Source organism: Chaetura pelagica, unplaced genomic scaffold, assembly GCF_000747805.2.
Source record: "Chaetura pelagica isolate M959 unplaced genomic scaffold, ChaPel_1.0 scaffold139, whole genome shotgun sequence".
Taxonomy (NCBI): Eukaryota; Metazoa; Chordata; class Aves; order Apodiformes; family Apodidae; genus Chaetura; species Chaetura pelagica.
In genome coordinates, this window is record NW_009970717.1 from 7,521,068 (window position 1) to 7,542,139 (window position 21,072).

The 21,072-nt window shown below is 41.7% G+C and overlaps 2 protein-coding genes across 2 annotated transcripts in view; one reads left to right on the forward strand and one right to left on the reverse strand.

The window, feature by feature from the left end:
* ATP2C2 (ATPase, Ca++ transporting, type 2C, member 2) overlaps positions 1 to 7,674 on the forward strand; it is a 23,686-nt gene extending 16,012 nt beyond the window's left edge. Inside the window, exons 16-27 of the mRNA XM_010006254.1 lie at positions 173 to 274; positions 853 to 1,009; positions 2,427 to 2,597; positions 3,166 to 3,263; positions 3,350 to 3,400; positions 3,897 to 4,063; positions 4,711 to 4,779; positions 4,857 to 4,973; positions 5,623 to 5,770; positions 6,355 to 6,450; positions 6,748 to 6,889; positions 7,562 to 7,674. Of these exons, the coding sequence (XP_010004556.1) occupies positions 173 to 274; positions 853 to 1,009; positions 2,427 to 2,597; positions 3,166 to 3,263; positions 3,350 to 3,400; positions 3,897 to 4,063; positions 4,711 to 4,779; positions 4,857 to 4,973; positions 5,623 to 5,770; positions 6,355 to 6,450; positions 6,748 to 6,889; positions 7,562 to 7,674 (1,431 nt within the window). The remainder of the gene's footprint in view (positions 1 to 172; positions 275 to 852; positions 1,010 to 2,426; positions 2,598 to 3,165; positions 3,264 to 3,349; positions 3,401 to 3,896; positions 4,064 to 4,710; positions 4,780 to 4,856; positions 4,974 to 5,622; positions 5,771 to 6,354; positions 6,451 to 6,747; positions 6,890 to 7,561) is intronic.
* A 3,310-nt stretch (positions 7,675 to 10,984) lies between these two features.
* TLDC1 (TBC/LysM-associated domain containing 1) lies at positions 10,985 to 19,827 on the reverse strand. The gene is made up of 7 exons (XM_010006207.1): positions 19,655 to 19,827; positions 17,769 to 17,999; positions 16,879 to 17,023; positions 15,786 to 16,226; positions 14,425 to 14,543; positions 13,107 to 13,286; positions 10,985 to 11,110 (listed from the first exon to the last, which is right to left on the reverse strand). The coding sequence occupies exons 1-7, from the start codon at positions 19,820 to 19,822 to the stop codon at positions 10,985 to 10,987; spliced, it is 1,410 nt and encodes a 469-aa protein (XP_010004509.1). The 5' UTR covers positions 19,823 to 19,827.
* Positions 19,828 to 21,072: the final 1,245 nt, after the last annotated feature.

Consider the following 21,072-nt stretch of genomic DNA (forward strand, 5'->3'; position numbering starts at 1 on the left):
AAGAGGGGTTTGAAAAATGAGTTTTGCTCTCCCCATGCTTTCTCTTGAGCCCTGTGGTATGTGGCTGCCTGGAAGGACATGGTCAGCAGCCAGTGCCTGTAGTATGGAAAATAGATTCAAGCTTTGGCATTGTTCTGTATTACTGTGCTCTTTTTGTTCCACCTTGCTTTAGATGGAATTAGCTGACATAAAAGATACTTATGTAAGAAAGAAGGAAATTCCCTTTAGCTCTGAGCAGAAGTGGATGGCTGTGAAATGCACACTGAAAAATCAGGTAAAGCAAACAGTGGTGGTGGCTGGTTTCATGTTTCTAATTGTCCACCTCAACAATGGGTATGAAATGGTATCTCTTTAGCAAATAATGTTTCAGAAGTTAACTATGTCAGGAGAAAAACTGAACAGACCTCCAAGTTCCCAATTTGGGTGTAATTTTAACTTGCAAAGCTGGGTTTGAATGGGAGAAGAGAATACTTTTCATATAGTGGTTTGAGCAGGAAAACAAAAGCTTTTCAGAGATAACTGACAGGGGAAGAAAGAGACTATGTTTGTAAGAAAACGTTGGCCATTTTTCCCTGACTGGGTTAAGCAGCTCCTTTTGGCTACTGCTGTGCTCCAGCTTAAAAGCTCACCGACCTTTTCATTACCAGTCTGACCATGACAAATGGCTAAAGTAAAAATATTAGATTCTAGAGATAATACAGGCACCCGGGCATTTTACAAAACAGGTCAAAGAGCAAACAAAATCTCTTTTTTAATCCAAGATGTAAAGCCTTGTGCATGATAAGTGTTTTTTAAAGTCAGCTTTTCATATTTTTTTTTTCCCATTAAGTATATTATCTCCTTACTTTAAAGGATCAGGAAGATATTTACTTTATGAAAGGAGCATTTGAAGAAGTTATTAGATACTGCACTCTGTGTAACAGTGGTGGCATCTCATTACCACTCACACCCCAGCAGAAAGCCTCCTACCAGCAAGAAGAAAAACGAATGGGCTCCTCAGGTCTGCGAGGTCAGTCATTACTCTCTAGGACCATTAAGCTTATTCTTGCTCTGTTTTGGTCAGGATGGAGAAGGATCCATCCTCAGCATCACTTGTATGATCTCTTCATTGTACCTGCTAGAGCTTGCTGAGGGCCACGTGTTAGGTCTGCAGCCTGCTTGCTTTCCACTAGTCTTTTTTGTTTGTTGGTTGCTTATTTTCCTGGGTTTAAATTAGTGAGATTGAAAGGACCTGAAAATAAGCACTGGAAGTGGTTAATGTTTCTCTTCCATGGAGCATTGGGATTGCCTGGGATACAGCCTGAATGTTGCATTGAAAAGCTTTGCACTGAACCCCAACTCAGGACTGCTCTGCCAAGTTTTGCTTTTGGAGAAGTTGTTTCAAGAGCAACAAAAAAGCAACTTTGAAAGGGCTTCAAAACATTGGATTTGGGCACCGAGATTTTTCTTTGAAGTTTGGTTCAACTGTTTATTAGGACAAAATCTAACAATCTCCTCTTGATCCTGAGTGCACGTCAGTGCAGAGCCCACAGAAGGTCTTTGTACATTGTCAGTTCCTTCACCACTAGAAACATCCCTTCAGAAACACCTTAGACTTGCACACAATGACAGAGACACCAGCTCCTGTGTGTGTTCCAAGGTTGTAAGTGGATAAGAAAAACTCTTGGCAGCCAGGTCTGGAAGATGGTTTAGTTAATGTATATATTGTCCAGCCCTGTGCCTTGTGGTTAGTACTTTGGGTTGTGATCTTGCTGTGCAACATCTGAATCATCTGCTGTTGGGAATGGCAAATGGCTGCTCTGAAGAGAAGAGAAACTCAGGCAGCTGCTGCAAGCCTGTGGTTTAGTCATCAAAGCAGCAATGACATGAACCCTGGCAAAACATCCCTGACTGATTTAAGAATGCTTGAATGATGCAACCAAGAACACAAACAAAAATGTTCAGGACCTTGATCTTTAAATGATGGAAGTTTCACTAGTTTCACTGTGTTTGCATTTGGCATTTTTTATTTAAAAAAGAAATAATAATTTTTAAAAAATGTAGTTGAGTTTTTACAGGAGTGTTGTTATTTAACACAGTAGTTCAATAGTGTCTGATCCTGACTGCACTGTCCTAAATTAATCCATGTGGGTTTAGTGGGTTTAGGCAAGGCTTGGTGGACAGATCTAAAATAGAAGAAAAAAAAAAATCCTAAGAGAAATATGTAAACAAGAAATGCTCTGATTCAGATAAACTGGTATTATCTGAGTGAACCAGATTTTTCTCTCTGTACCAGGTCTGAATATAATGACTAAACATCTGGTTTTAATGACTTTTCTGCTGGAAAACTGACAAGTCATGATCGCCTTGAAATGTTTATTTTAATGTATGGAAATACCTTATTAATAATTAGGGGTTTTTTTCTTCCCCCCCCCCCCCGTTTCTAGTACTTGCTTTGGCTTCAGGTCCAGAACTTGGCAAACTAACATTTTTAGGTCTGGTTGGAATAATTGATCCTCCAAGGGCTGGAGTGAGAGAAGCTGTTCGAGTGCTTTTTGAGTCCGGTGTATCAGTCAAGATGGTAACTGGAGATGCCCTGGAAACTGCTGTGGCTATAGGTAACAAACTTAGCTTCTTTATTATATATTATGTCAGATCAGCCAAATGTTTTGTCAATGATAAATCTTACGATTCTTTTTGTGTGTGAAATAGAGGTTTTAAATGCCCCTGAGTCCTTGATTTTCCATTGAAACAAATAACATTAAATGCATTAATAGAGTGGTTATGGATTATAGGTTAAATTCCAGAAACTTAATTCTAATATTTTAGCACTAGAAATGGTAACATCTCAGTGTGAGACCCTTAAACAAGACGGATGGCATTGCTGGGATTGTAGATTCCACTAATGTCTGGAGTTTGAGTACCTCTGCACTTCCCATTTTTGCCGTTAAGAAGACACAGAGCAAGCAGCCGAAGAAGAGAGCAATGGATTTAGTATTAGCTCCAGTTCTGAGTGTTGTTTTGCTTCCATAACTCTGTCAAGTAAGGACAAGGCAAGCAAGAGCTGTGTCCGGAGTGCAGATGTATTTCCCAGTAAATTCTTTGCTCCTCTATTCTTTGAGCCAGGAAATAGTTGGCTTTTTCCAGAGCTGATGGACAGATCTCATCTTGGGCTTTTCCTTGCAGGACAGAATATTGGTCTCTGCAATGGGAAGCTAAAAACCATGTCTGGGGAAGAGCTGGACCAGTTGGCAGAGGCAGAGCTATCATCCACTGTCAAAAATGTAATGCTTTTTTAATGACAAAAACAAATCCTCTTTTTGCAATAGCATCCATCTATTATTACAAGGTTGTATTTTTTGTTTTTCAGGTTTCCATTTTCTTCAGAACAAGTCCGAAGCACAAACTCAAAATCATAAAGGTACTGAGAGCCTCTCAAATCCATTGTATGCCTCACAAAACACAAGATGTAATGGGGGAGGGCTGAGTTCTCTAGAGCACCTGGTTTTCTAAGGCAGGACCAGCTCAAACTAAAGGAGTGTAAAACCCAAGCTGGAGCACTGGCACTGTTTACACTGAAGGCATTTGCATTCCTCTTGCAGATCTGGCCTGGGTCACTTGGAAGACACTAGTGAGTCACTTATGCTTATTAGCAAGCATAATACAAAGATAATTATTTCTGAGGACTTTACTCCCTTCTAACTCCTGCTGGAGTTGTGGCTTTCTCTGTACTCCTGAAAATCCAGTCTCTCAATTCTTGGTTGGTGTTTTGTCCTCAGTGGGCTGCAGAGTCTGCTGTGCCCTCCAAGTCACAGAGCCCTTCTGTTCTTTCAGTACTATGTGCAAATCCTGTGTTGCCAACAGGGTTCATTTATCTTCTCCTGGCTTCAGAGTCTCTTGTCTCTCCACTCTCCCAGGCTCTGCAGAGGGCTGGGGCTGTTGTGGCAATGACAGGAGATGGTGTGAATGACGCCGTGGCCCTTAAATCCGCCGATATCGGGATCGCAATGGGACAGGCTGGGACAGATGTCAGCAAGGAGGCTGCCAACATGATTCTTGTGGATGATGACTTCTCAACAGTCATGTAGGTTTAGTCACTTTCTTACTATCAGACACTTTCTTACCTCAGACAATTTCTGGCTACCTGTGGCAACAAGTCTGTTGTGTGACTGGTCCTGGAAATGACACAGGACATGTAAGTCAACAGGCAGTAAGCAGAGAACACTCAGTGTGGCTCTGGCTCCTTTTCAGTGGCACACACAGCAATGGTATTTTTGTTTCAGGTGGTGGTGACAAAGCTACCTTTCATCCAAAAGCCCTGGCTTCTCATTGCTGTGGCTAACGGGGGATTTGAAAGTGCCTAGAAGTCTGGGTAGATCATAACTTGTGCCCTCTGCCTCATCCAAGAAGCTCAGAGAAAGACATAATTTGCAATGCTCTGTTGGTTCACCACACCAGAGAGAGCAGGCAGAGTGGAGTGAGGATATGAACAGGTCACGTGTCTGCTGTGGCAACCAAGACTCAGCCATATAAACCAGGCTTTTCAGATCTGCTAGTCCTGACACAGTCATTTAAACTGAGTAGCTGTACTGATGTCCTCCTTGAGCTCGAGAGCGCATTTCACCTAAAATAAGTGCTAGAGAGGACAACTTGTTTTTTAAGTGTCCCAGGGAGCTCAATGTGAAGGCATGTGAGTGCTAGTTATTTAATAAACTCTCCTCTTCCTTCCAGGAATGCAATAGAAGAGGGAAAGGGAATATTTTACAACATAAAAAATTTTGTCCGTTTCCAGTTGAGCACGTAAGTTCCTGTTTGATTCCAGTGAAAGCACCTTTTGGGTGAGGCCATGCAGGATAATGTTCTTCTGTGCTTTGCAGGAGCATTTCAGCTTTGAGCCTAATTACTCTGTCAACGGTGCTCAACCTACCAAATCCACTCAATGCTATGCAGATCTTATGGATCAACATCATCATGGATGGGCCACCAGCCCAGAGGTATGTAAGAGTTAAACAAGCAGAATAATCTTGGGTTTAATATGTCTGGATTTGCTTTAAGAACACAAGCAATTACAATGTCTTATCAATGTGCCAATCATTTGGTGGTTAGATGAGACAAGTTGTACTTTTATTCCCTCCAAAAGTATTTACATCAGGTTTACTTGAGGCTTTACATTTTCCTGTTCTGTGGTGGAATCATCACGTAACTCTTCCACTTTTTTTTACTACCAATGGTCTGTTGTCCTGGGTGCACCACCAGGCAGGGGCCCTGCAGATCTGACTGGCAAGTTCACACTGGGTACATAAGGGGAGGTATGCCCTGAAATCACAAGACTTAGGAACCTCATCCACCTGCTAATTACAATTTCCACAGCATGGAAGAGATGCCCAGGCTCTCACAGCTCTGGGATGGACACCAGTACAATGCACTGTGGTGTTGCAAGATATCATTTTAGCAGCTCATTACTCAAAAAAGCGTCTTGTCATTGGTGTCTCAGAGAAATTTGGGGCCTTATGTAACCCTGCCAGAATACTGCTGTTTCTCATGCTGTGCTTCCAAGAATTCCATCCTCCAGACCCATCAGCAGTACTGTCTCAGGATGACCCGCATTCACTAAACATGCCCCTTTCCTTTTCCCTGAGGCAGCCTGGGAGTTGAACCTGTTGATAGGGATACTATCAAACAGCCACCCCGATGTATCACAGATACTATACTCAGCAGATCACTGATCCTGAAAATCTTCATGTCAGCTGTAATTATCATCAGTGGAACCCTCTTTGTCTTCTGGAAGGAGGTGAGGAAAACTGCAATCACAGCTTGTTTTCATCAGGGTGGAGAACAAAGTGAAGGGCAATTTCTGAAGAACATGCAAAGGACTTTCTGAAGTACGTCCAGTGAGGAAGGATCAGTGAGGGCAGGGGGTTAGGAAACCAGAGTCAGCTCCTACCTCTGCTTCTGCCTTCCTGTGTTGCCCCTAATTGGGAGCTTCCTGACTAGAATGGGAAAACGATTTCTTGAGATGTCAGTGCTTTAAGGTACTTTTCTCCTCTAGATTTCTACATAAGGAGAAATGCCAAGTACATTAGTACTGCAGATTGCTGTTAGTAAACAGTAACTGCTACTTAACCAATTTAAGTCATGTAATTTAGAATTGTCTTTACTCAAATTCCACATCAGTTTAACAATTTTAAACAGGGTTGATAAGATGATAAACTCAAAAATTAGCAGAGAGGATTAAATGTTAGAATTAGATTTATTCCTTTGTTTCACTACCCTTTGGATTGACTGGGGTCCTTAAAGACAGTATTGAATTAATCTGCTGAATTGACATATGTTTGCAAGGCTTAACTAACCCCTGAATTGCACATGTGCTTTCAGAACCCAAAAAGTGGCATAACTCCTCGAACCACAACCATGACTTTTACCTGCTTTGTGTTTTTTGACCTCTTCAATGCCCTGACGTGCCGCTCTCAGGTGAGATCGCTGGGTCAGCAGAACCCTGACATAAACATTGGGGTACTTGTGCTTGAACAGGGAGGGCTTTTTAGGTGTCATTTACAGCAGCATGATTTTTATCACCTTTATAAATAAAGTTATCCACCGCAGTGCAACGGCAACTACATGTTCAACCATGTAGCTCTGCTTAAATTAGCATCCGTGTAACTTGAAGAAGTAATGGAGTTTACGTGCAGGAAGCAGGGTGACATTTGAGGGCCAACAGGACAGTGGGAAATGTTCCATTTCTCTTTTTTGTTTTCCTCTCTTCTCTAGACAAAGCTGATATTTGAAATAGGTTTTTTTCGAAACCGCATGTTCTTGTACTCTGTGCTTGGGTCATTTTTGGGCCAGCTGGCTGTTATATACATCCCTCCACTACAAAAAGTCTTCCAGACAGAGAACTTAGGAGTGCTAGGTAAGTTGAAAATAAATAGCTGTGTTTTTTTCCTTTAAATCTACTTTAAAAAGCAAAAGAGATTCCCACACTGTGACATGATGGCTCCCAGCAGATTGCTGGTAGGGGAATCAGTCAACAGCTCCTATGCCTACGTACACACACAGCTCTACATAAATTGTCGTAGTATTTAACAGTGTTATCCCAGCCTAGGCTTTAAATTGATTTACTGCACATAGATGCATATAAATGCAGACATGCCAAGATATGTCTGATGATATTTCTCTACAGAAATCTATCTAGGATCATTATGCAGTCATTTCATTTTGGAAAAGCAGAGTAGATGTTTCCCAGCTGAAATGCAATGTATGTTTTACCATTTGAGTCCCTCAGAGCAAACCCTTAACATGCTACATGGCATTGCAGCTACACTAGACATGGTGTTAGAAGCAGGATTCAGTGATCCCATATTATTTACATAGAGATTACCACCCAGCAAATGGACTATCCAACTGACTGTATGGGTATTTGTCCATCAGTCACTTCTCTAATTTTAAGGCCAGCAAAAGCATAGTTAAGTCCTACCTCTATGGAGTTACACCAGCACAAGTGTCTGCTGCAGGAAGGCCCTTTGTGGGGGGCACAAATCCAGGTCTCCGCTGTGCTCATCTGTACTCTTTTTCCCCTTGGCAGACCTGCTGTTCCTCACTGGACTGGCTTCCTCTGTTTTCATTGTGTCTGAGTTTGTCAAACTCTGTGAAAGGCGCTGCTGCCAACCTGAGCACCCCAGGGGAGGTCACAACTGATGGGAGCTTCCCCTAAAGATACAGGTGGAACAGAGCTGTGATGCTGGAGCATTCCAATGCACCATTTTCTGGCACTGCACAACCTCTCTGAGGATGCTCAAGTGCATCTGTACCCACAGGTCTTCCTACTCCAGAGCTTGCTCCTTCTACATGTTCTCCCTCACCTGTTTGAGCTGTCCCTGGAAAACTCCTGAGGGGCTCCTGTTTTAACCCAAGATCAGGTATATTTTTATAACATTGATCTACGTGTCAAGAAGGCTATGACAGTCCCAGACAAAATAAGGCAGTTTCACACCTGTACAGAAAATCTACTGTGCATAAACTAAACGTTTATTTATTTTTAAATCAAAGGGATTTTTATTAATAAAATCTACGTATTTTTAAATGTTACAGCTAAGTATCTGAATGAGAGTCCTGAGTTAGACCTGTCCTTGTGTATTAAATTAGAAGAATGGAAACGACCTTCACTAGCACTTCTTTTCCTGTAGTCAGTCTACAGTGTTTCTAGATTCACAGTTGTCAAGCCTTGATTCAACACAACTCCCAAGGAAACTGCAGGAAGATGCCAAAGAGTGGAGCTGTAGTGCCAACCCTCAGCTGTCAGCTTCTGTCCCCCACTGCAGTGATGGTTTTGCACCTGTGTGACTGATAGGAGAACAGCAGAAGGTTGGGCTGGGCTGATGCACAGCAGTGGCTGGATTTAATGGGGAATGAAGAAGAGTCACAGACATAGCAGGGATGTTGAGCTTTGCAGTTGGACCAACAGCTGCATTCAAGTGAGTAAGAGATGTTTAGATCATAGCTGAGCCCACTGCTGACAAACACTTTCTGGACATTTTTAGATGCATGAGCACAGATTGCTTAATTATTAGGCTTGGGAAGTGGGGGGGAATGTTGAGTCTCTTCCAAGCCAATCTTTTACTTTTAAAGAACAATTTTGAATAATCCCATCTGCTGGTTGGACCAGTAGTTCCTATTAAATAACACTCGTGGATACATTTGGTAAATGTGATGTAGCAAGAGGTTTTTTCTTGCCCCAGCTTAACACCTTTGCTTCAAAGTGAAGGTGAGTGTCAGATACAAATTTGTCATAAAACACAATTTCAGAGGTCGAAGTGCTATGCTGATCTTCACAAGATGATATTTAAGCAGGATTACATTAAGATAATACTTAAACAGGATTACATTTTAGATCCATAGCCTAGAAAGAACCAGCTCTACTGATACTTATTTTAAATGAAAGAAAACCTGGCCACAAAAACATTTTTGGTGAAGGGGGTAGCTTGGTGCAACTCACCTTCCCCAGATGCAGTCTGCAAAGGTGTCTGTTCACTGTGCCTTTTAAAATTCCTTGCAAATAGTTCCAGTCCTCAAAGAAAAGTCTCTGCCTTGTAATGGAAGGAAAAGAAAGTCTGGTTGTTTATTCTGCATGTAACTGCAGAAATTCCACTATGGATGCCATCCACCTCAAGTATGTAGTATGCTTAGTTAGTGCCCGAGTGAAGGACACCTCTGGGAGCTGGAAACATAAGAACAAAAGCCAGCATCTCTCACTTAGAGAGAGCATCATGTCCTCACTTGCTGTTTATATGGAACTCCCTACTTTGTTCCATTTAAAATTCTTATTAAAACATAGAGAGAAGAAAATTATACAGAAGTATGAGTGTAATTGTTTTAATGCTTACTTTTTTTTTTTTTCCTGTGTGTTTACAGTCTTGGGAGACAATAATCTGGTTTATTTAAGCAAATACAAGATAAAAGGGGATGAGCTCAGGCCACTCACAGAATACTCTTTACTGGAACAGACAGCAGATATGCCCCAATCATTAGTTCAGGTACCATATAAAATGCACAATGTCATTCTAAGATGTCTGGCTGGAGTGATTTCTTCATGCTCTCCTTTCAAGGTTAAATTCATATTTAATAGCATTTTTAGAAATCAGATCTACACTAAGGCACAAGGGCAGATTTCTCCTAGAGAGCCAGCTTTGAACATGTTGAGTAACATCAGCTGGGGGAAAAAAAGACCACATCCAAGGAAACAAACACTAAGGGAAGGCATTTGAAGGAGAGCCACATGAACAGGAATTGCAGTGATTTTACAGACTGTTACAGCACATTTTTTGCTCTAAGCACTTAACTCTTGTTAAGACCAGGGGGATTTGAGACAGACCTTTTCCCTAGGAGGAGGAAGACCGAAAGTCACCCATACTAATAACCAAACACAATTTGCTGAGTAAGAAATTACAATCCCTGCTAGAAATCAGGTTTATTTTTGACAGGTTTGTTACACATAGAATTAGCAAGATCAAACTAATCATGATTTGATAGTTGTGAACAGATTCAAGTAAAAAAAGCCCTGAGTTTAAGAGAGTTGACAAAACTGGTAAAGAGCCTTTAGAGCAAAAACTCCAACCCACTAATTACATTTCATATTGCAGGCCTTTTTTTCCATAACACTGTAATGATTGTGTGGACTAAAGTGTGCAGCAGTCTTCTTTAAACATGTTGCAGACATAACCCTGAATTTTTTATTATTTTTTTACAAGGTATCTGCAGATATTCCCAATTAACTGTGGATGCTTCTTAATCCTATTCACACCCTGAACCTTAACTCCAGTGTCATGTGAGGCTACTAAAGAAGGGATTCCTGCTGGAGGTATGGCACATTCTTAGGACAAAGGGGCTCTGTTCTATTAAGATTAAAAAGCAATAGGCAAATTTCTGCAGAAACATCTTAAGTGAAGTGCACTAAGGTGTACTGTAGTGTTATAAAACTGGGTGCTATAGCACTTAAGAGTCACTGAAAATCTGACTTAGAAAACATGACATTTAATGCTGTTAAGTGGAGCAATGTAATAGCATCTTTCAGATGAGAGTCATGTGGACTGTCTGTGTTTACCAATATAAGACATAATTACAATTTGCAAGCTTCACTGATTAATTTCATTGCATGCAAATAAATATGTGCAGTTGAGGTATAAGAGCCTTAATCAGTGTCTTGAACAATCTCTATATAAATATATGTAAATTCTCCAGTAAGCCATAATGTCAATAACTTATGTTTTTCCTTCTGTATGCAGACAGGATCTCTCAGGAATGCTAGGAAATTAATATTCAGCTAGAAGCTAGAGATGTCTCATCATTAAGTATCTACTTAATTTTTCCATCCTCCCAAAAAAAACAATTCAGGCAGGATATTGTATTGGACCTAATTATTACATAAATACATGGCTTAAGCTTTGTCCCCCCATGTATGGGGGAAAAAAAAAAGAGGAAAAAAAAGGTTTTTAATGTTACTGTGATTCTTCTAGTTGTCATCCTCATCCTCTTCAAGGGGCTCCCGTAGCCCTTCGCTCTGACGTGGTTTTCCAATCATTTCCATTAAGGCCTGGGCCTCAGGATCTACATCCAGGATACTCTTCTTACCTTTGGTCTTCAAAAGAAAAAAATATAGGCAATTTAAAATGTCACTATGAATGAATCAGTATCAGGCTACAAGAAAGAGACATACTCAAAAGCCCACAGGTTTGTCACAATGAGGCAGACACATTTTCCCATTGAGGAGTTTAAGATGCACTGGGAGACATCAAATTATTTTTATTGCTGCAGTTACACAAAGCAGTCAGAAACTTTTCCTAAGATGACAATGAACTACTTCCATTTTATTCAGGTAACAAGCCAGCCAGAACATCCTGGTTAACCTGACCTCAGTTTGAAGTGCAAATGTGAACACTTTTTAGAGAGATTAGAGTACAATTCAACATTTTTTGTAAACAGTTTGGTTTGTTTCTATTTAGAGCTGTGTGTCCAGTGAGCAGAAAGGGCACATGAATTTTGTAGGAAAAGGAATCAGATTTTGTAAAAAAAACAACAACCAAAATACTGAATTTTTCAGACGGTTTAGTAAGTGAATAAATTGCCAGGACAGGGGAGACTGGAAAGAAGTCTCTTACTCACCGGTACTGGGACCGGTGTTGTTCAACATCTTCATCAACGACCTGGATGAGGGTATAGAATGTACCCTCAGCAAGTTTGCTGATGACACTAAGCGGGGAGGAGTGGCTGACACACCAGAAGGCTGTGCTGCCATTCAGAGAGACTTAGACAGGCTGGAGAGTTGGGTGGGGAGAAACCTGATGAAGTTCAACAAGGGGAAGTGTAGAGTTTTGCATTTGGGGAAGAACAACACCATGTCCCATACAGGTTAGGGGCTGAACTGCAGGAGAGTAGTGTAGGTGAAAGAGACCTGGGGGTCCTGGTAGACAGGAGGATGACCATGAGCCAGCAATGTGCCCTTGTGGCCAAGAAGGCCAATGGCATCCTGGGGTGCATTAGAAAGGGTGTGGTTAGTAGGTCAAGAGAGGTTCTCCTCCCCCTCTATTCTGCATTGGTGAGGCCACATCTGGAGTATTGTGTCCAGTTCTGGGCCCCTCAGTTCAAAAAGGACAGGGAACTGCTCGAAAGAGTCCAGCGCAGAGCTACGAAGATGATTAGGGGAGTGGAACATCTCCCTTATGAGGAAAGGCTGAGGGAGCTGGGTCTCTTTAGCTTGGAGAAAAGGAGACTGAGGGGTGACCTCATCAATGTTTACAAATATGTAAGGGGTGAGTGTCAGGGAGATGGAGTTAGGCTTTTCTCAGTGATGACCAGTGATAGGACAAGGGGTAATGGGTGTAAATTGGAGCATAGGAGGTTCAAGGTGAATATCCGAAAAAATTTTTTTACTGTAAGAGTGACAGAGCACTGGAACAGACTGCCCAGGGAGGTTGTGGAGTCTCCCTCACTGGAGACATTCAAAACCCACCTGGATGAGTTCCTGTGTGATGTACTCTGGGTGACCCTGCTCTGGCAGGGGGGATTGGACTAGATGATCTTTCGAGGTCCCTTCCAACCCCTAAGATTCTATGATTCTATGATACTCATTCCCAGAAATAAAGCAGGTGCAGAAAAGACTAGCATAAGTCAATTCACATAAATGCATTGTAAAACAATAGTAAATTTAAAGTTACTGATAAAGATACCTTTTGGGTTCTCTTCCTGAGCTACAGATCAGGCCTTATTTATGAGCTAATGGTGTTTTCTTTTTGTTTTACAAGTACCAGATTTTACTGAACCCCTTCCAGGAGGTTCCTCCTGGAGACCATTCCTCAACAGCAGAAAGGTCTTTTGAAATTCAGAACAAAGTCCTGCTCTTCTGACTCTGTCACCTCATGGTTCCCAATGGTCTTTCCTGTTGGCACCCTCAGTAATTCCAGTACTGCTTTGCCATTTACTTGCTACAAAATACGTGGCACCACAAGACCAACTAAAGAAAACATTCATTGCAGTGGAAACACATTTAACTGGAAAACTTCAACTGCAAGTTTTGCATTCCCATCTCCCCTTCCAATCAGGACACAATTTCATAGGTTACAGTTTTGTTCACCTACCCCAGTATGCTCAAGGAGGTCTCCCACTGCCCAGACTTCCATGGCATCTAGTGTGAAATCCTCCTTGGCTGACAGCTGGGGGCTGTTGTAGGTGGTGCATCGAGGTTTTGCTTTGCTGTGGCCCTTCCCATAGTCACTGTCTATCCAGAGTCCAAAGTACTCATGTTGTCCACCCATACCCTGTGAACCAAAGCAGGACACTTTAACACTTGCTGCACAGGTAAAACAGACTGGGCAAGGTCTGAAACCAAGAGTACAAATTGCTATTTTCAGTATTTATGCCACACTTGTAGGGGTAGTATCACTCAGGTAAATTCTTGTTCCTCTTCAGGAACGCTGATCTCCCCCTACACTTTCCAGAACAACAGGATCTGCAAGCACTTGGGCTGAGTATTATGCCAGAAATTCAGCTCACTGTTTATTGACAGTTCCATTTTAAACAGGGTGAAAGTGTTTCCCTTTGCTGCCTCTTTTCTGTTTAGAAAAGTATCTACAGAAACAAAACATGTAATGTGATGTTGTTTGCTTTCTTTAGAGCAAACTGACTCTAGGCTGCTGCAGTTCCCAAAGTTTTGGTCACACAATGCCACAAAACTGTAAAGCACTTTTCAAACTAGGAAGTGCTGCAACTCTGTAGAAATTCCTCTGTATCTGGAGAGCTCATTGTGGGCTTGAGAAAAAGGAGCTTCTGGCACTGTAATCACACAGCAACAGCAGCAGCCTACATGCAACTCTTGTATTCTATTTCTGTTGGGCTTTCTCAGCCTTCCATAATTCAAAAAGCAGTTTGTGTGGCACTGAGAGCAGCCAGTGGAAGGATGCTCCATCACACAGATCAGCTCTTGTGTTGCCTCAGTGCTGTGGATAAAAGAAACCAGCTCTTCCAGACAACGAAGGGGAGGGCTGCTAGAAGGGCCTTTGTGGTAACCAAACCTGGCAAAAAGTGTTCTCCCCAGAACCTCCATGAATCTAACCTACATGGAGCCAAACCTCCTTGGGTTAGACACAAATAAATCCCATCTTTGTTGACTCAGTACTTCAATATACCCATCAACTGTAAAGAAAACTGTAGACTGTATCAGTACTGTAAGCAGTTCCTCATTGTTATCCATAGTTCACACTTTACCCTGATGCTTTAATGTAACAAAAGAAAAAAATTCTCCTACTAGAAGTGTGACACAAGTATCATAAAGAATGAAAATGTCTACAGAGAATAACAAGTGAAATAAATCAACTCTCAGTAACAGAAGCAAAACACACAGAATACTGAATACCAGCCATGAATCCAGTTTCCTAATTGTCATTTCTTAATACTCACAAGTCCATTTGGCATAGTTTGTTGGCCATGGTTCAAATACATGTAGTGATCATTATACCCTGTGCACGTGTATACAGCAAGAGAGGGGAAAACAGAAAACAGAAAGCATCTGTTGTCACCTGTAAAAAGAAAAGCATCTGAGGTCAGACAACAAGCCAAGCAATAACTTGCCTACAAATAGGACAAGAAAAAAATATTGAAGAAGTGGAGCTGCATAGATCAAAGCCAGCTGCTGCAGCTTTAGAAAGAAAATACCTCTCTCCCCTCCAGGTCTAGACCTGTTGTTTATTCGCAGTTCACTTGGTGCAGAGTTAAGGGTCAGAGAAATGAATGAGATTATATGGCAGTGACCAAGGGCAGGCAGAGGCATCACCACTACATTGCATGACTAGGAAAGGGGACACCTCTCTCAGGCCTGCAGTGTCTCCTCTAAAACTGGCCAATCACTAGACCTGTGCAAACTGGCAGGAGTGCAGGCATCCTTAGTTCTGACTGTAAGATCCACAGATCAGCTCAGGGTCAATGGCTTAGTGTACAATTTACATTTTGCCCAGTTTGGTATTCAGAGGGACCTGTGGTGTGATTGTCTAGCACCCTACAAGTGTTCTATCAGGGAAGTGCTGTGTAATATAAGATAATATTACATTTACTGACTGAAGTGCTAATTATCAAATACTAATGAAGTACAGGAATTGAGTTTTTAATGTACTAGAAGCAAGACTTCCCAGCAGGGCAGATTATACAGAGCCCATAATTGTTTTTTTGGAAAGCCATCACAAAAGTGCTTTCCGAAGAGTTACCAAAAAAACCTTCTCTTCACCCCGGGGGTTTCAAAGGAACAAAAAGTTTAGCTTGTCCTAAGGACCCTTCTGGTGCTGGACTTTAAAAGGAAAACAAAGACAAGAGTTAGTGCACAAATGGCATCGAGACTCTTGAACCTGGTTTTTGGCTGTTCTGAGATGGAAGGCTGCCATCTGCCGGGCACCTTTTTTAAACTCTAATTCACCATCTATGCTGGATTTCCTTCATTTTCATTTCATTTTCAAACTATGCAGCTGCAGGGGCTGATAGATTTCACAGAAAAGAGAAGTTGTTCCATGATCAACAAGTCCTGACATTTTAAAAGTCTTATGAAACAACAAACTATAAACATTGCTCAGTAATATACCTGGCTGAGTACAAAGCAGGAGTAAATCAAAGGTGTTACTTTTTCCACAGCAAAATATACTTGGAAGTATAGAAATACTACGTGTCCTGAAAATAAAATTACAGTGTCCATTAAATGGACAGTGTTCTTGTACCTGTACAGAACAAGCAATTTATAGCAGAGCCATGAGGTACTAGAAAAAGAGAAGTTTTACCTTGAAACTGTGGCTTCACCTCCCAGGTGTGAGATGCAAACCCACCAAAGATATAGCCATCTAAGTCCTTTAAGATCAGTATGCAAGGACCTTTGTTCACTATATGTGCACATAACTGTGAAAAGCTTTCTCCATGAAGTCTAGAAGAAAATAAAAGCTGCCACTTGTGCTGTAGCTCTGCAGGCAGATGGGAGTTGATGTACATGATGGATGGGATGTCAAAGAGACTGACAAGTCCTCTTCCCTTGACGCCTTTGCAGCCTGGAACCAGGTTGACTATGTCTTTGGTTTGGTCTGGGAGAGAATGCAGAACATGGAGGCCTTGCCTGATAACAACACTGAGGAACACTGAGATCTGTGGAACTCGGTACACCCAGTCCTGAATGGCATGTTCATCAAAACTTGTCTCCATCAGCTGAGGACCCACAGGTTTTGTCCCATCTAAATAATGAGACACACAGGAACAGCAATAAGCTTCCCAGTCTGTGCCTTCACTCTGGGAAATCATCAGTTGATTTTTAAGTGTAATCACAGTATTCCTTTTGGTTTTTTAATGGACATGAAGCCACAGATGAAAGAAGCCAGAGACTGTGAAGTGTCAACTGCATTAAGCTGATGAACCCACAGAACTGATAAACAGTTGCCTGTGCATCTGCTGTTTTGGCTGTCATGATTACGAAACATGGACCTGCTGGTTACAAGACAGGAGATGCTCTTTGCAAGACAGCAAAAGCTGTTACTCCAACAGTGCAAACCTAAGCTTTGCAAGAGGACACAGAGCCATAAATACATGCACATGCATTTGAACGCCCATCACCTGCCAGTCAGGTATTTGTAAAACAGACATTCCATGACAAACAGTTTTGCATCTCCACTTAAACCAGGACATCAAACCAAAGCTCCCCTCAATTTAAGAAAGAAAGATCGTAAGGTGAAATAAATAAAATTCCCAGGTAATTGGCAAAGCACAATGTTTGAAAAACTGGTCTCACCATTTCAATTCAAAGACAGGACCCAAAGATAAAAATTCTTGTGAGATCAGCAATGTGTGAGCTCTGTGCCATTCTGGGAAGCACTGCACTCATCTACTCACCTGCAAGCTTCAAATCTGAGAGCAGCTGGGAAGCCATAGCCTTTGTTCCAATTGTAGAATCCCTAGTATTCTCCAAACTCCAACCTTTCAGTTCCTTCCTGTAGTTCAGTACATGGACTACGGACATGATCAGATCCTCTGTGAACTGAAAAGATTAAAACATCACCATTCTGGCATTTCTTAAATAAAACTGTCAAGAGCTTCAAAGGACTTTCTGAAAATAAAGTCAAGCAGTACTGATGCTGTAATCCCTGTGGTAGAAACATCTCTTCTTGTGACAAGTCAGAAGGAGTAGCAATGCTATCGCAGTGTCACAGGTCTTGAAACGTATCCTTTTTCAAGACATTTTGGAAATGTTACCTTACAAAGCATCTCCATAAAATGTGGCATGAAAAGGAGAGGAGGTCCAAGTTTTGCAGTGGTAAGAGATGCTAGTGAATTACTGTTTTGTGAGTTCCCACTCTTCCACCTTGCAAGATGTGTGTTTGATTCACACATCTAGCCTGCCACTAAAGCTCTAGAAACCATTTTGCTCAGTTCTTGAAAGAACCAGCCACACCACAACCCTTAAATATTGCCATTCTCTGCTTGCCCTTCAGAGCAAGCCTGTGAGCCATCAACTAAAACAATCGGTGTGTTCCCCAAAATCCAGGTCCAGGTTCTCAAAGTAGGCAAGTCAGCATGGAACACCCCACGGCTGAAACCATCACCCCCTATAACCTCGTTTGTTCCTTATTCCAAATCAGCAAATCAGTGGCAAAGAGACTTAAAAACCCCACAGAAGTCAGGAATTGCTGTTCTGATCTTGTGCTCCAAAGATTAACTTAAAATTACCACCCAGTTTCTGCTCTCTTACTGTGCCCCCCATATACATTTAACTGCCTGTTTACCTCTTGGATTTGTTTGCCCTTCACAGGCCCTTCAGTCTTGGAGATCATTCTCATTATTATGGTAATCTTCTCATCTGCATTTCCTTTTAAGAGGTTTGACATAAAAATTACAAATTGCTCCTTAGCAATCTGTTCACACAGCCCAGATGATTTCCCAGTCAGGTCGATACTTCTCATTCCATTGTATAACCGAGCACTCATTTGCTCTGGTAATGGCTCCCGAATATGCGCCTGCAACCACATAAATAGCAAAGAGCACACTTTAAAAATGAAGAATAACTAATATATTCCAGCTAATCTGTGCTGAGATACACTGCTGTGAATGAAGGATTTCAATACCATCTATCTACTATCAGCAATAAACTTTTGTCAAAGGACTGGTTTTCCAAGAGAAAAAAAAATATGCTATTTTTATAGAATCTCCTTTCCAATATAATTTAGTGACTTAAATTGATGCTGTTTTTCTGCAAATTCCATGGACTTTAAAAAAACAATGTAGAGTGTTAACAGGATGTTCACAAAGGATTTCTGTTTAACTCTGTAAGGGAGGATTTAATTTGGAATCATAGAATCACAGAATGGTTTGGGTGGGAAGGGACCTTAAAGATCATCTAGAGCCAACCCCCCTGCATTGGCAGGCACATAAATTCACACCTCTGACAGTTTCAAGAAAGTATCTTGAGATACCTGCCCTACCTGCTTTCCAAGCTGTACAGCACAGCCTGCTCTGGTCCACAAGCCATGCAGTTTCCTTCTAGTAAAGCACTGAGTCTAAGCAGAGCACATGAGGCTGTGATGGGGCCCCCTCGATTTTACCAGACTGTTGCTAGATCTGGATGATCTTTTGAAGTCCCTTCCAACCCCTAAGATTCTGTGATCAAATCTGCCACCTATCTATCTAGCTCAGAAGTGCACTCAGACACCTGCCAGATAAAGGATGCCATTCAATAGTCCCTGCAAGAAGGAAACACACACCTACGGGCAATTTTTCACAAGTTTCTCATTTAAATTGGCAAACAAAAAGGCAGGAAGAGACAAGACAAATGTCACATTGATCTAGGGGTAAAACTTCCAAATAATAGACACCAAGGACCAGGTTCTTGGTCATATTAGTGTTGAAAGACAGGGCAGCAGCAACAAAACTTCCAAACTGGTGATAGCTAATAAACAGCCAGACTGGAGGAAGGCTAAAGCTCATCTGGATGCAGATGCATTGCTAAAAACCTTAAAATACCCCACTTCTTTCCTAGAGTCTTAATTTGATTCCATTAACTGGGTAGCATATATAAAATATGTTCTTTTAATACTATATTCATTTGGCCACTTGGTTCCTGCCTCACTAAGTTATCAAGTATTGCAACGAACCATTTTCCTCTTCTTTCTTGATTAGAAAATGAATGCAAAGTTAATCAGAGAGCATAATGTCTGGTAATTAGCTAAAACAGGGAGCCACAGCTTAATCAAACAAAATTGAATCCTTTTTAGTGAAAGTGAAAAGGTTAGAAATGGTGATGAGGGAGGAAGACAGAACCAAATACAAACTGACTTTGTGACAGCTTCTCAAGAAAATTTGTAAACAAACACACTCCAGGGGGAAGAATATTCTCCCCTTTTTTCAGGTTTCTGGAAAATACCTTCATACATCCCATCTTACCTCAGAACCAGGAAAGCTGCAAGTTAGACCCAACAGTGCAATGTCAGAGGTAAATACAAACCTGAAAGTCACTACTCATGTTAAACTGTCAGAAAAAGTTAAATACCCATGCTGCCCCAAAACATTAAAACGAGTCCTTACAAAGTAACTATTGCCACAACCTTAGTTTTTCTCTGGACTTATGTTCAATGCACTACATCCCAGATACATCAAGAACAATAGATTGTCTTACCTGCAGTGCTGCCAGAGTCACAGTTTTCTTTGTAGCTTTGGCATTTTTTGCTCCAGCTGAGCCACTTGATCCTGATAAAGTATCAAACAGTTGATCAATGTCAGACTGCTCCTCAGGAAGAAATCTGGAAAGGTGATTCTGATAGACATTGCTTTCTGCATTTCCCATCTTTTCAACCTGAAGCAAAGGAATTAAAAAAAAACAACCCAGTAAACACAGAAAGGTATCACAACATCTACGAAAGACGTATCAAACAGACAGACATACCTGTCCAAGTTTTACAAGAGGAACAAATTACTTGCCTTCCAGGAAACTATGATAGTCTCTGTAGTCACTGAGACTTGATGAACTTGAAGACCATTTGTGAACAGTGCTTTAAAAAATACACTGTCAGCTCTTTGCTAAAACCACCCTGCCTACCAATTCAAACCTCTTACCAGTCTTATCAAATGGAAAAACCAATATGATTTAAAGATTAAATTAGCTTGCATGAAGTGGCCATGAGCCTGTCAGCTGGAATACATCACTAACACGAAGGGTAGAGCCTGATTATGGATTACTTATGACAGATTATGATACATCTTTCTGATGCATTAATGGACTAAAGCTAAGTCTGCCAATAACACGTAGCACTAAAACACCATCACTGTTAAGTCTCTGAAGATGACATGAGAATGTTTTTTCTAAGGATTTAATACAGAAATCATTAAAAGAGCTGCCAAGAAACACAGTAACAAAAACATTCAGGAAGACAGCTCAAGACCTGACAAAACACACAGCTTCCTATGAAGTCAATCAAGTGTTGAGAGCTGGTACCCACAGAATTGAGGTTGGTGGGAGCAGCTGGCTTAGGGTTTGTTTATTCTACACGTAAGTGATACAACTGTGACTTCTTTCGCTGTCCCAGGATTCACCTGCATTGTGGAGACATACGTGTTTTAGTGTTCTCTGGGCCACATGCTCTGGCCTCCTCCCTGGAGCAGCAGAACACCACAGCAGGGCCCCACACCCCCGATCCCACCGGGACTGCAGTGACAGTCACCACTGTCAACAGCCTTCCCACCCACCCGGGGCAGACAGTGCTCCTGGGATGACAAAGTAAAAACCAGCAGTGACAGGATAAAACACCCCGTGGTGGTTTTCCTTCCAGAAATACCACGTCCTCTCAGGCACCTCACTTTCAGTCCCACAGAACCCTGTTTCTGCAGGCCAGCCTGTCACACAGCCCTCCAGAGGCCCCAGGGCTCCTGGTTTAGCCTGATCCGGCCTTCCTGTCATTAACAGCTGCTGACTTTGATAAACAACTGCAGTAAAAGCCTGGGTTGGGCTTCTTTACCTTCACTGCACAGCACAGGCCCCACGGCCTTCCTGGCCCTGTGAGCGAGAAGCCGATGGCGGGGTGAGCACCGAAGGGTGAG